The sequence below is a fragment of the Salmo salar genome, chromosome 16, assembly GCF_965601325.2.
Source record: "Salmo salar chromosome 16, fSalSal1, whole genome shotgun sequence".
Lineage (NCBI taxonomy): Eukaryota > Metazoa > Chordata > Actinopteri > Salmoniformes > Salmonidae > Salmo > Salmo salar.
The window spans coordinates 77,799,256-77,812,500 of NC_138306.1; the positions used below are offsets into that span (position 1 = coordinate 77,799,256).

Consider the following 13,245-nt stretch of genomic DNA (forward strand, 5'->3'; position numbering starts at 1 on the left):
CTCTCTCTCTCTCTCCACTCTCTCTCTCTCTCTCTCTCTCTCTCCACTATCCCTCGTTCCCTCAGAAAGACACTAAGCTCTCAGGAGTAATATGTATAAGGCAACATGACTCACATGAGGGAAGGAGGGAGAGAGGAGGTGTCTGTCTGCCTTTCATTTTCTTCCCCTTCTTCAAATATTCCCTCTTAGCCCCTGCTCCACTTCTCTCTCCCTCGCTCACACACTCCTCTATTCATTCATCCCATGCACACCACTCCTTCCCTTCTTTCCATGTTTCACCTCTCTCTCTTTCCCTCCATCTCTTCTCTCCTCCTCCTGCAAGCATGCTCGCTCATGTCTGTGCTAATGTCACTTGAATCTTTTATTTGCTTCCGCTCTTCTCCCTCTCTACTCTCCTTTCTCTTTCCTCTCCTCTCTCCTCTCTTCTTTCCCCCCTCTCCTCCTCTCCTCTCCTCCTCCATTTCCTTACCCCCTCACAGTTTGACAGCATGGGGAGTCACCTCTTATTCTATGGTCCCTACTCCCTTCTATAAAAGACAAGCGATCAGTACCATATTGTTACCTCAGGCCTATGCTGCGCTGGTGGAAAAGTACTGCTGGTTCAACACCAACACCACTGCTTTGTCCTCTCAGTGAGTCCCACAGACACATCCTGCCTCAGTGCTGGAGGAATCCATGTAGGCTACAATAGAGCTTTTCACACATACCCTCTCCCTGACTTCCTGTTTGCTGTGGTTACCTTCCATCTGATCTAGGATCAGCTCTCCCAAGCCCAGTCGTCACCTGTCCACTATGAGGTAAACAGAGGATCAGTTGTAATGGGTCAGCAGTAAGTGAATGTTCAGAGAGGTAGTGACTGTGTTGACCTGAATGCTCTGACTGTGTGGCAGCATTGACGATGTGACAATGCCGATAGTGGGTCGCCAAGAATGATGAGGCAGAGATATTCCAACTGATGAGTGGAGGTGGCTGCTGCGCCCCCCCCCACACACACACACACACACACACACACACACACACACACACACACACACACACACACACACACACACACACACACACACACACACACACACACACACACACACACACACACACACACACACACACACACACACACACAGCATCAGTGCCCCATCAGTGTTGTATCAGCATTATATTAGTGATGAATACACATCACATCAATGCAGCAACCTGATCCCCACAGGGCGCAGGGCCAATTTATTCAGAGCAAACCTTTTTCTGAGTGTTGCTATTGATCCCTGTTGCTTTTCATCACTCAGATAGACATCTCCATGACTATGGAGAACCTGACACAGCCAATATATCACAGGAGGCTGGTGAGGGAAGGATAATGGCTGCCATTCCGTTAATGCCGTTCGAGTCATTTAAGATGCCCGTCCTCCTTTCTAGTTAAGTCTGTAATGATTAGAACAAAGTAGAAGTTATCCCTAAACACAGTTCTAGGATCAGATTCTACCATAAACCCCAACTTATGACATTAACCATTTTTTTGGTAATTTCTACCTATTCCTAATGGTTACAGTTAGGAAGTTGTGGTTGGTTAATCTGATCCTGGGTCTGGGCTAAGGGGCTACTTCTACTTGGATAACCACTGAGCGCCTGTCTAAAGTCTAGACCATGTTCACAGCAGCCTCTAGTGGAAATGACTTTAAGTATTCTCCTCATGTTTAGTATCACACTCTATTCAATGTTTTGTTAGATCAATTATTCTCTCTCTCTCTCTCTCTTCATTTTTCTGGTAGTACCACAACAGGAACAGTTCCTCTCCAATCTTCCTCTTCTCCCACTGCTGTTAGACCAAACTACTGTCTACAGACAGACTAATGCTGAACTGCTGGCTGTGTGCACTGAGCAGGACCCGTATTCATTAAGCATCTCAGAATAGGAGCGCTGATCTAAGATCAGGTCCACCCTGTCGACATAACAATATTCATTATGATCTAAAAACTGATCCTAGATCAGTGCTCCTCCTCTGAGAGGCTTTGTGGATACAGGCCCAGGTCTATGTCCCTGTGTTACAGAGTGTTTCTGAAAAGGTTTCTACTGACTCCATTGAAAGACAGAACTGTGGAGTCTCAAGGTTGAAACGTGACTCAAAGCAAAGCCACAATACATTAAATACAGTCACATTTCCAATTTCCCCTCTGCCTCGTTTACTAACTCATTCTCTTTTAGCTTCTACTCCTCCCACGTTCTGCTGTCCCGCTGATCACTGCAGACACTGGCAGTGGTAGGGTGCGCTACACACCCACACACATACCCACACACACACCCACACACACACCCACACACACATGCACACACACTTTAGCTATTGCTTGTGAGGGAAAGACTTAGTCCATGTATGTCTCTCTCTCTCTAGGTGGCTTTGTCCTGGCTCTGTCAAATCAATATAGATTATAAAGACAAAGAGACACACACACACACCAAGTCTCCACACACACACACACACACACACACACACACACACACACACACACACACACACACACACACACACACACACACACACACACACACACACACACACACACACACACAGAGAAAAGCCTTTTCATCTCCTTCTGGGACATGTGTGTGTGTTCTATCCCTCTCAGAGAGAGAGAGAGAGAGAGAGAGAGAGAGAGAGAGAGAGAGAGAGAGAGAGAACAAACTGGAATGCTATTTGAATAGAGTACACAGTGGCAGAATACCTTACCACTGTGACTGACCCAAACTTAAGGAAAGCTTTTACTATATACAGATTCAGTGAGCATAGCCTTGCTATTGAGAGAGACTGCTGTAGGCAGACAAAATGAGGTGGAAACTGAGCTGCACTTCCTAACCTCCTGCCAAATGTATGACCATATTAGAGACACATATTCCCTCAGATTAGACAGACCCACAAAGAATTCAAAAACAATTTCAATTTTGATAAAATATATTGGGTGAAATACAACAGTGTGCCATCACAGCAGCAAGATTTGTGACCTGTTTCCACAAGAAAAGGGTGTCATGACTGTCCACGAGAATCCAAATATGTCAGATCAGGTTCGCAATTAATAACTTCAATCAGACCCCCTCTCACCCGTAGAGGGGGAAGGAAGAAACTCATGGGGATTAACAACTCTAGTCCTGTTGTAAATCAACGGAGAAGACCCAGGCCTGTGCTCTCCAAATTCACCAAAGGAATGTGCTTTGTCTCAACAGACCTTTTCCCGCTGAAAATCTAACAAGTTCAAAAGAGAATACTGGAACAATATTTCTAATGTAGAACGTGGGGAATGGTCAGAGGCGATCTATAGAACTCTAATGTCATTTTTGTTTGTTATTTTGTGATGTCATTAAAAATGTTATAAAGGAAATACTGTAACTTGGAAAGTATACGCACTACATATATGAAGTTTCCATACTACGCGTTGTGCATGTAGTATGAAAAATGATGTGATGTGAGAAGCTATAAGAGATAATTATTTTCCATAACTTTGCACCGTGAGTAGTCACCTCCCCGAATTGAGGTCAGAGAGCGTGTCAGCCTGCCAGAACCGCCCCTTTCAGGCAAAAGGTATACATGATGAGTTAAGGAAAAAACACATCAGACCAGAAAAGCGTGAAGATGCAGCGGCACGTTTAAATTGGTTTGAACTGAATCTCAAAACGTGGTGGAGAAGATAATCTCACCTCCTGGACAATCACTGGTACGGCTGATTAGCTGTACTAAGTAAAGTATCTTCGAAAGTGAATTTAAATAGGACCATCCTGTTACTCTTCTCAAACCATTGTATTACGCTACTCTCATCACCCCACTGGGGAACCATCGATCTTCAAAGAAGCATCTTCAGGAGCGAAAGGAAGGAGAAAAACTATGTAGTTCTGTTCAGGCCTACACAACAAGTCACCAGATACCGGGCAACTACAAAGAAGGACAACAGCAGAAGACTTGTTGGAATACTTTTGGACAATCAGAGCCTTACAAGCATGCCACGAAAAAGCCCAACCCCCTTTCCAAGGTGGCCCTGTCCACCGAGAGATCCCCGGCAAACCCAGGCATTTCACATAAATACATTCATGATTTATTACTCAAAGCAGGCGGTGGTTCGTGTGCAAAGTATATGGTTTCTGTCGGTGAAAGTAGTTCTGAATGTACCAATGTTAAGTGTCTCTGTCCCTCTCTCTCTCCCTCTCCATCTCTTCATTAACAAGCAGCCATGTTGTTGTCATTCCACTAGAGACCTGTTTTCAGCATATTAAGTCTCAAGGCAGTAACCGGTGTGAAGTGTGTATGTTAATCCTGTGTTCCCATTTAATTAGCTAGTAAATAATTAAACCAATTTGTGAGGTACTGAATCATAAGGTTTTTGCAGATGCAAGAAGGTTATGACTGTTCCGAATGATGATATGATACGAGGTTATGATTAATAGGTTGACTGTTTATAGATGTGATAGGTAAAGACCTTTAGAGTTTAATTCAGTAGATGGTAACTCTTTAAAGAACCGCTCTCGTGGTGCCCCAGATCCTAATGAGTTAATTGTTACATGATTCATTTAATCGGGTAACAATTAAACATAGTTAGTTAATTAGATAAATAACAGTCTTCAAATGAATGTTACAGTCAAGTCCCGACAAGGGCAATCAGTGAAGAACAATCCCCATTGTAAATACAACCCATATTTATGTTGATTTATTTTCCTTTTTGTACTTTAACTATTTGCACATCATTTTAACATTGTACATACCCATAATATGACACTTGAAACTTTTGTGAGTGTAATCTTTACTGTTCATTTTTGATTATGTATTTCATTTGCTTTGGCAATGTAAACATATGTTTCCCATGCCAATAAAGCCCATGAGAGAGAGAAAGAGAGAGAGAGAGAGAGAGAGAGAGAGAGAGAGAGATGTCCTTTCAGAGTGACCCTCAGAAGCATGTAAGGGTGTTGCTAGGTAGGCCCAACTGTAGCGTGTGAGCTGAGTGTCAGGAAGCAAGTTCAGGAAGTGAGTTTTAATAAATAAACGCAACTAAATACAAAACAAGAAACACAAACAACGCACCGACATGACACTGGAATAGAAACAATGACGACTGGGGAAGGAACCAAAAGGAGTGACATATAAAGGGCAGGTAATCAGGGAGGTGATGGAGTCCAGGTGAGTCTGATGACGCACAGGTGCGAGTAACGATGTTGACAGGTGTGCGCCATAACGAGCAGCCTGGTGACCTAGAGGCCAGAGAGGGAGCACATGTGACACCAACCCTGACCCCATGGCAGACCTATGGGCCCTGGTCAAAAGTAGTGCACTACAAGGGAATAGGGTGTCATTTCGGACAGACATAAGTATTTTACTGTGTCCCACATGGCACCCTGTTCCCTATATAGCGCACTACTTTTGACCAGAGACCATTAAAAGTGGTTCACTACATAGGGAATAGGGTGCCCTGTGGAATATAGACTTTGTCATCCTGGGAGTAGAGTGAAGACTGAACCACAGCTCCAGCTCCAGCTCCAGTTCCAGCTCCAGTTCCAGTTCCAGTTCCAGGTCCAGCTCCAGCTCCAGCTCCAGTTCCAGGTACATCTCCAGTTCCAGCTCCAGTTCCATTTCCAGGTCCAGCTCCAGGTCCAGCTCCAGTTCCAGGTCAATCTCCAGTTCCAGCTACAGTTCCAGTTCCAGTTCCAGCTACAGCTCCAGTTCCAGTTCCAGCTACAGCTACAGCTCCATCTCCAGTTCCAGTTCCAGCTCCAGCTCCAGTTCCAGCTCCAGCTCCAGCTCCAGTTCCAGCTCCAGCTCCAGCGGTGCTGCAGTCTCATCTCCCTCGGCTGGAGATTCCATCACATTACCGCTTTAACGCAGGAATAACAAAACATCCATCACTCTGCTACCACGCATTCATTCGCCATAAGGGACGAGTCTGCAAATCCCCGGCCAGATATCATCCAGCTCACACAACGCAAAACGAACATTACTCAAACGTGTGTGAATGCTGAGAGATCTACAACGTGTGGTAAATAACCAGGAATGTATGAGGAGCTGATATGTATTCGTTGGACAAGCTGGTCCTTGAAGAAAAGCCTCCTATTCATCTGACAGGTTCCCCATCACCCTTTTCTCCTTTAGCTGCCTGTGTTTTTTGCCTTTGGTGAATTTACGACCCTGGGGGACATTAGTTAAATGAGTGGAGAGGAGTGCTTGGATCGTACAGAGGAGAGAGAGGAGAGAGGGAGAGAAAGAGAGAGGAGCAGGGGTGGAGGAGAGGAGAGGAGAGCCAATGCAGGATTAACACATGCCTATACCGACATGCAAAAATAAATCTTACTACACAGTACACAGAAACACACGTACACACACATCCCATCTCCTCCATAGTAGAATCAACTGTCTGGTACTAGTATGAGCAGTGTTGCCATGACTACAGAACACCTTTATGAGGGCCATACTGTTCCACTCCCACTCTACAGCCAACAGCGCCACGTCACAGACATCAACATCTTGTTGTTCAACCTATTTTAATGATTTTATACACGTTACACATTTTTGCCAAAGCTACTGGGTGTGCAGGGTTTTGCTCCCGCCCTACTAGGCCTATTTCTGGGTTGGAATAAAACCCTGCAGGAGTATACAGTGGCTCCCCAGAGTGGGGTCCTGAGAGAGGATAGGTGGGTGGAGGTGAAGTGGCTGATAAACTGCCTGCGGTAGGAAGGAAACCAGGGCCAGTGTAGTGAAGAAGCAGCATTCTGCATTGTGCCTGTCCCCAAAGTTCTCCCTCTCCATCAGAAATGAAGGAGAGAAACAGAGGAGGGAAAGTGGAGACAGAGAGATTGAAACTAACAGCCAACGCCGAATGCCGCTACAACTGTAGTTACAGTTTCATGTTAAGATATGTTCCATTTCCTTAACATTTACATTTTAGTCATTTAGCAGACGCTCTTATCCAGAGCTGGAATGTAACTATATCGTTTTTTCTGTTGTAGGACTGTTACTGATATAGCATTGGAACTGTTACTGATGTAGCATCGGAACTGTTACTGATGTAGCATTGGAACTGTTACTGATGTAGCATTGGAACTGTTACTGATGTAGCATTGGAACTGTTACTGATGTAGCATTGGAACAGTTACTGATGTAGCATTGGAACAGTTACTGATGTAGCATTGGAACAGTTACTGATGTAGCATTGGAACAGTTACTGATGTAGCATTGGAACAGTTACTGATGTAGCATTGGAACTGTTACTGACGTAGCTTTGGAACTGTTACTGACGTAGCATTGGAACAGTTACTGATGTAGCATTGGAACAGTTACTGATGTAGCATTGGAACAGTTACTGATGTAGCATTGGAACAGTTACTGATGTAGCATTGGAACAGTTACTGATGTAGCATTGGAACTGTTACTGATGTAGCATTGGAACTGTTACTGATGTAGCATTGGAACAGTTACTGATGTAGCATTGGAATAGTTACTGATGTAGCATTGGAACAGTTACTGATGTAGCATTGGAACAGTTACTGATGTAGCATTGGAACAGTTACTGATGTAGCATTGGAACTGTTACTGATGTAGCATTGGAACTGTTACTGATGTAGCATTGGAACTGTTACTGATGTAGCATTGGAACAGATACTGATGTAGCATTGGAACAGTTACTGATGTAGCATTGGAACTGTTACTGATGTAGCATTGGAACAGTTACTGATGTAGCATTGGAACAGTTACTGATGTAAGGGCTATAAGGACTGGGGGCTGTAGGGACTAGGGGCTATAGGGGCTATGGGCTAAAGGTCTATAGGGACTGGGGGTTATAGGGGCTATGGGCTAAGGGCTATAAGGACTGGGGGCTGTAGGGACTAGGGGCTATGGGCTAAAGGTCTATAGGGACTGGGGGCTATAGGGGCTATGGGCTAAGGGCTATAAGGACTGGGGGCTGTAGGGACTAGGGGCTATGGGCTAAAGGTCTATAGGGACTGGGGGCTATAGGGACTATAGGCTAAGGGCTATAAGGACTGAGGGCTATGGCCTAAGGGCTATAAGGACTGGGGCTATAGGGGCTACAGGCTATAGGGACTGGGGGCTATAGGGGCTATGGGCTAATGGCTATAGGGGCTATGGGCTAAGGGCTATAAGGACTGGGGGCTATAGGGGCTACAGGCTATAGGGACTGGGGGCTATAGGGGCTATGGGCTATAGGGACAGGGGGCTATAGGGGCTATAGGGGCTATAGGCTAGGCTTAGGGCTATAGGGACTAGGGGCTATAGGCTAGGGGCTTAGGGCTATAGGAACTAGGGACTATAGGGGCTAGGGACTACACAGTATATCGTGGTAGGAGGAGAAGTGAAGACAGACGGATGGTGAAATAAACAGTCATATTCACATGGGGGTAAAGAAAGGGGTAGGGTGTTACTGTTGAAATAAACAGTCATATTCACATGGGGGTAAAGAAAGGGGCAGGGTGTTACTGTTGAAATAAACAGTCATATTCACATGGGGGTAAAGAAAGGGGCAGGGTGTTACTGTTGAAATAAACAGTCATATTCACATGGGGGTAAAGAAAGGGGCAGGGTGTTACTGTTGAAATAAACAGTCATATTCACATGGGGGTAAAGAAAGGGGCAGGGTGTTACTGTTGAAATAAACAGTCATATTCACATGGGGGTAAAGAAAGGGGCAGGGTGTTACTGTTGAAATAAACAGTCATATTCACATGGGGGTAAAGAAAGGGGCAGGGTGTTACTGTTGAAATAAACAGTCATATTCACATGGGGGTAAAGAAAGGGGCAGGGTGTTACTGTTGAAATAAACAGTCATATTCACATGGGGGTAAAGAAAGGGGCAGGGTGTTACTGTTGAAATAAACAGTCATATTCACATGGGGGTAAAGAAAGGGGCAGGGTGTTACTGTTGAAATAAACAGTCATATTCACATGGGGGTAAAGAAAGGGGCAGGGTGTTATTGTTGAAATAAACCAGAGGGATGTAGCCTATATTAGGGAGGGGGGTATCATGTGCCTTGAGGGTTAGAAGATACAGTAAGTACAGGGGTAAGGTATTAGGGTAAAGCTTGATAGACAGTTATATGTAGGAATAGGGAGCCAGGACATATGTACGCTTTGGTGGAGAACCACTGGATTGTCGGTCTGTGTGTGTGTGTGTGTGTGTGTGTGTGTGTGTGTGTGTGTGTGTGTGTGTGTGTGTGTGTGTGTGTGTGTGTGTGTGTGTTGTGTGCGTGTGAGTGCGCCAAAGTGTGAGTGCACTCACCTGAGTGTGTGCGTGTCAGTGCTTGTGTGTGTGGGAGGGGAGTTAGGAGGGAGCGGGGACATAGAGATAAGGAGCTGCGGCAGGGAGGGGGGGTTACAGCTAGGGAGGAGGGGGATTCAGGGAGGGGGGGTTACAGCTAGGTAGGAGGGGGATACAGGGAGGGGGGGTTACAGCTAGGGAGGAGGGGGATTCAGGGAGGGGGGGGGTTACAGCTAGGGAGGAGGGGGATTCAGGGAGGGGGGGTTACAGCTAGGTAGGAGGGGGATACAGGGAGGGGGGGTTACAGCTAGGGAGGAGGGGGATTCAGGGAGGGGGGGTTACAGCTAGGGAGGAGGGGGATTCAGGGAGGGGGGGTTACAGCTAGGGAGGAGGGGGCACAGGGGGAGGAGGAGGATACAGGGAGTGGAGGGGGGTGCAGCTAGGAAGGAGGGGGTACAGGAGGAGGAGGGGGATACAGGGGGGGTGGAGGGGGGTGCAGCTAGGGAGGAGGGGTACAGCTATGGGGGAGGTGGGTACAAGGGGAGGAGGGGGGAGCGGGGTACAGATAGGGCGAGGGGGTACAGGGGGAGGAGGGGGGTACAGCTAGGAGGAGGTGGGTACAAGGGGAGGAGGGGGGGAGGTGGGTACAAGGAGAGGAGGGGGGTACAGATAGGAGGAGGTGGGTACAAGGGGAGGAGGATGGGGGATTGCAGAAAGCAGGCATGCAGCAGTACGCTACAGGTAGGCAGGAGACTAAGCTTTACCCCAAGAGCTCCATCCTCAATCTCTCCATTCCTCTAATCCTCCATTCCTCCATTTCTCTATTCCTCTATTCCTGCATTCCTCTATTCCTCCATTCCTCTAATCCTCCATTCCTCCATTCCTCTATTCCACTATTCCTCTAATCCTCCATTCCTCCATTCCTCTATTCCTGCATTCCTCTATTCCTCCATTCCTCTATTCCTCCATTCCTCTATTCCTCCATTCGTGCATTCCTCTATTCCTCTATTCCACTATTCCTCTATTCCTCTATTCCTCCATTCCTCTATTCCTCTATTCCTGCATTCCTCCATTCCTCCATTCCTCTATTCCTCTATTCCTGCATTCCTCTAATCCTCCATTCCTCCATTCCTCTAATCCTCCATTCCTCCATTCCTCCATTCCTCTATTCCTCTATTCCTCTATTCCTCTATTCCTCCATTCCTCTATTCCTCTATTCCTCCAACTCTCCTACCCATCACCAGGGCTTACTGAACAAAACAAGCTGCTGCAGGGAAGGTGCTCAGGGCTCATACAGGGAGGCAAGCCTGGCCTGCTGGAGAGGAGAGCCACTCACGCTAATGCTTTGTCCCAAATGGCACCCTATTCCCTACATAGTGCACTACTCAGCCTAAATCCACATCGATGTACTGCTCTTATTATGAGGTCATTCCATTTCAAGGTCTGCAGAAAAATATGATTGGGAAAAGAAATTGGGACACAGCAGTTCAGGATGAGTAATGTTGACTGCTACATCGTAATAGCTCAAAGTGAACACAAATGAAGGCAACTGAATGAAATAGAAAGTTCATCAAAAAAGATGGGACGCAGGACTGGGTAACGAGCTACGACATAAAAAAACGGACTCCTAACCCTACTGGCGCACCTACAATACAGCACATACGCTAATGACTGGGGAAGACAGATCAGAAAAGACTGCTGGTTCAGCTCATGCGTAAAACTGCTTGTGCTACCAAAACATAACTAGCCCTGCGGTTCACCAGCCGCCATTGAAAGCAGCCTTTTACCCACTGAAACACTGGTGGGAACAAGATGAGAGACAAAAGACAACACTTATGAAAAAGATCCCGTCTCTATTCATCAGAAGATCACCTCAGGCTCACACACCACACACACACACACACACACACACACACACACACACACACACACACACACTCGCACACACTCACACACACACACACACACACACACACACTCGCACACACTCGCACACACTTGCGCACACACACACACACACACACACACACACACACACACACACACACACACACACTCGCGCACACACGCACACACACACACACACACACACACGCACACACACACACACACACACTCGCACATACATATGCACACGCATGAACACACACATACACACTTTCTATCGTGTGTAATGAAAGACTGTGTTTGGACGTACGGGACTTGTACCACATGATTGATTATCCTCTATAACATAGAGAAAGAGAGAGGGAAGAAGGGGTAGAGAGAAGAGTGGTGCAGTGATTCAGACACTCAAAGACATTGTATTACCACAGTCCAATTCAGACTAATAAGACTGAAACCATCAACACAACGCACCGCTAAAGATTCGGCATCAGTCATGGAAATACGTTCTTCCTTTGTTGCCAAACATTCGCCTGCAAGATACGAACCACTACGGAACTGGAAAAACCAGCGAACCATAAAGAACAAATACCGACCCGAAAAGCAACGAAAGATAAAATGACATGGCTGGTAAAACGCCAGCGATTGAGCGATTTTTATTTTAGCGAACACAGACCTTAAATGCAGATGCCAACCTTGTTCTGCTCTGTTCTGCAGTCGTACAAGGTGACACTATGAATCGGGACACGCAGGTACGGTAGCAGAGTAACGTCTGCATCAAGCACCCCATTTCTCCAGATCCAAGGGTGAGTTGCCCCTAAGCACTAATCTAGGATCAGTTCCTCTCTATCTCCATCTTAATCTTCACCATTGGCGGTGAAGAGCAACACTGACCTTGAATCAGAGCTAAAGGGCAACATCCACTGACTGTTCCTCAACCTGTAGTGTAGTCCACACACCAGCAGCTGTGCTGTGTGAAATTGTGCTAAACTAATCTGTAGTGCTGGCGCACCAGCTGGTTAGCTAGCTGACACAGATATTACTCAATGTTCAAGCCAGTGTAGCGCCAAGACCATTATACTGGTGCACAAACACGGACAACAAACTACAACACCTTTTTAGACTCCTGCTCTTCTCATCTCACCAGGTATCTCTCTGGTAACAGGTTCTGATCTCAGTGAAAAGCAATAAATGAAGAACCAGACGAAGTAAAGTGTAAATAATAAAATAAGAAATGTGGTTCCATGATTCCATTGTACTTGTTCTGTCTTCTCCCCCTTTCCAACACCCTTCCAGCTCCCCTCTCCGACCCCCTCCCAGTCCCCCTCCAAGTCCCCCTCTCCGACCCCCTCCCAGTCCCCCTCCAAGTCCCCCTCTCCGACCTCCTCGCAGTCCCCCTCCCCGACCCCCTCTCCAACCCCCTCCCAGTCCCCCTCTCCAACCCCCTCCCAATCCCCCTCTCCAACCCCCTCCCAGTCCCCCTCTCCGACCCCCTCCCAATCCCCCTCATTGTGCGGGCTTACCTTGTCTTTGTTGGCCCCTCGTAGGGGGAAGAAGCAGGAAAAGAGGAACTTGCCCCAGCTGATGACAGCGGCCAGGCACCAGTTGAGACGAGCCATGCTGCCTCACGTCCCGTCAGGCCCTCTGTCTCTCTCTACACTCCAGGATCAGATCCTCACTGAGCGCTCTCTCGTGGAAGACAGGAGAGGAGGAGGAGAGGGGAAGAAAGAGAGGAGACCTTTCTCCTAGTCCACCCAGAAACAGCGCATCCCAAACCCCAGAAAGAGAGGTGGTCCTTCGAGTCGACCGGAGAGCTGTCCGTCTGTCTGTCTGTCTGTCTGTCTGTCTGTCTGTCTGTCTGTCTGTCTGTCTGTCTGTCTGTCTGTCTGTCTGTCTGTCTGTCTGTCTGTCTGTCTGTCTGTCTGTCTGTCTGTCTGTCTGTCTGTCTGTCTGTCTGTCTGTCTCCAATTCGTTAACTTAATGAGGGCTTACAACAGTGTCCCATACAGAGGAGACCCTTCTATTCCACTAGGAATCACAGCATCACACGCCACCAACAGTCCATCTGTCTGTCCACCTGTCTGTCTGTGTGTCGGTCTCTCTGCCTGTATCTCTTTCTCAGTCT

The 13,245-nt window shown here is 47.0% G+C and overlaps 1 protein-coding gene across 20 annotated transcripts in view; it reads right to left on the reverse strand.

Moving 5' to 3' along the window:
• The window catches only part of LOC106591349 (tensin-1), a 185,378-nt gene that overhangs the window by 123,814 nt on the left and 48,319 nt on the right, over nucleotides 1-13,245 (reverse strand). Inside the window, exon 1 of one of the 20 annotated variants that reach the window (XM_045697911.2) lies at nucleotides 12,644-13,245. This exon is cut by the window's right edge and continues 313 nt beyond it. The exons of the other annotated variants lie outside the window; for them this stretch is intronic. Coding sequence (XP_045553867.1) covers nucleotides 12,644-12,739 — 96 coding nt within the window. The 5' untranslated portion in view covers nucleotides 12,740-13,245. The remainder of the gene's footprint in view (nucleotides 1-12,643) is intronic. 20 annotated transcript variants of the gene reach the window in all.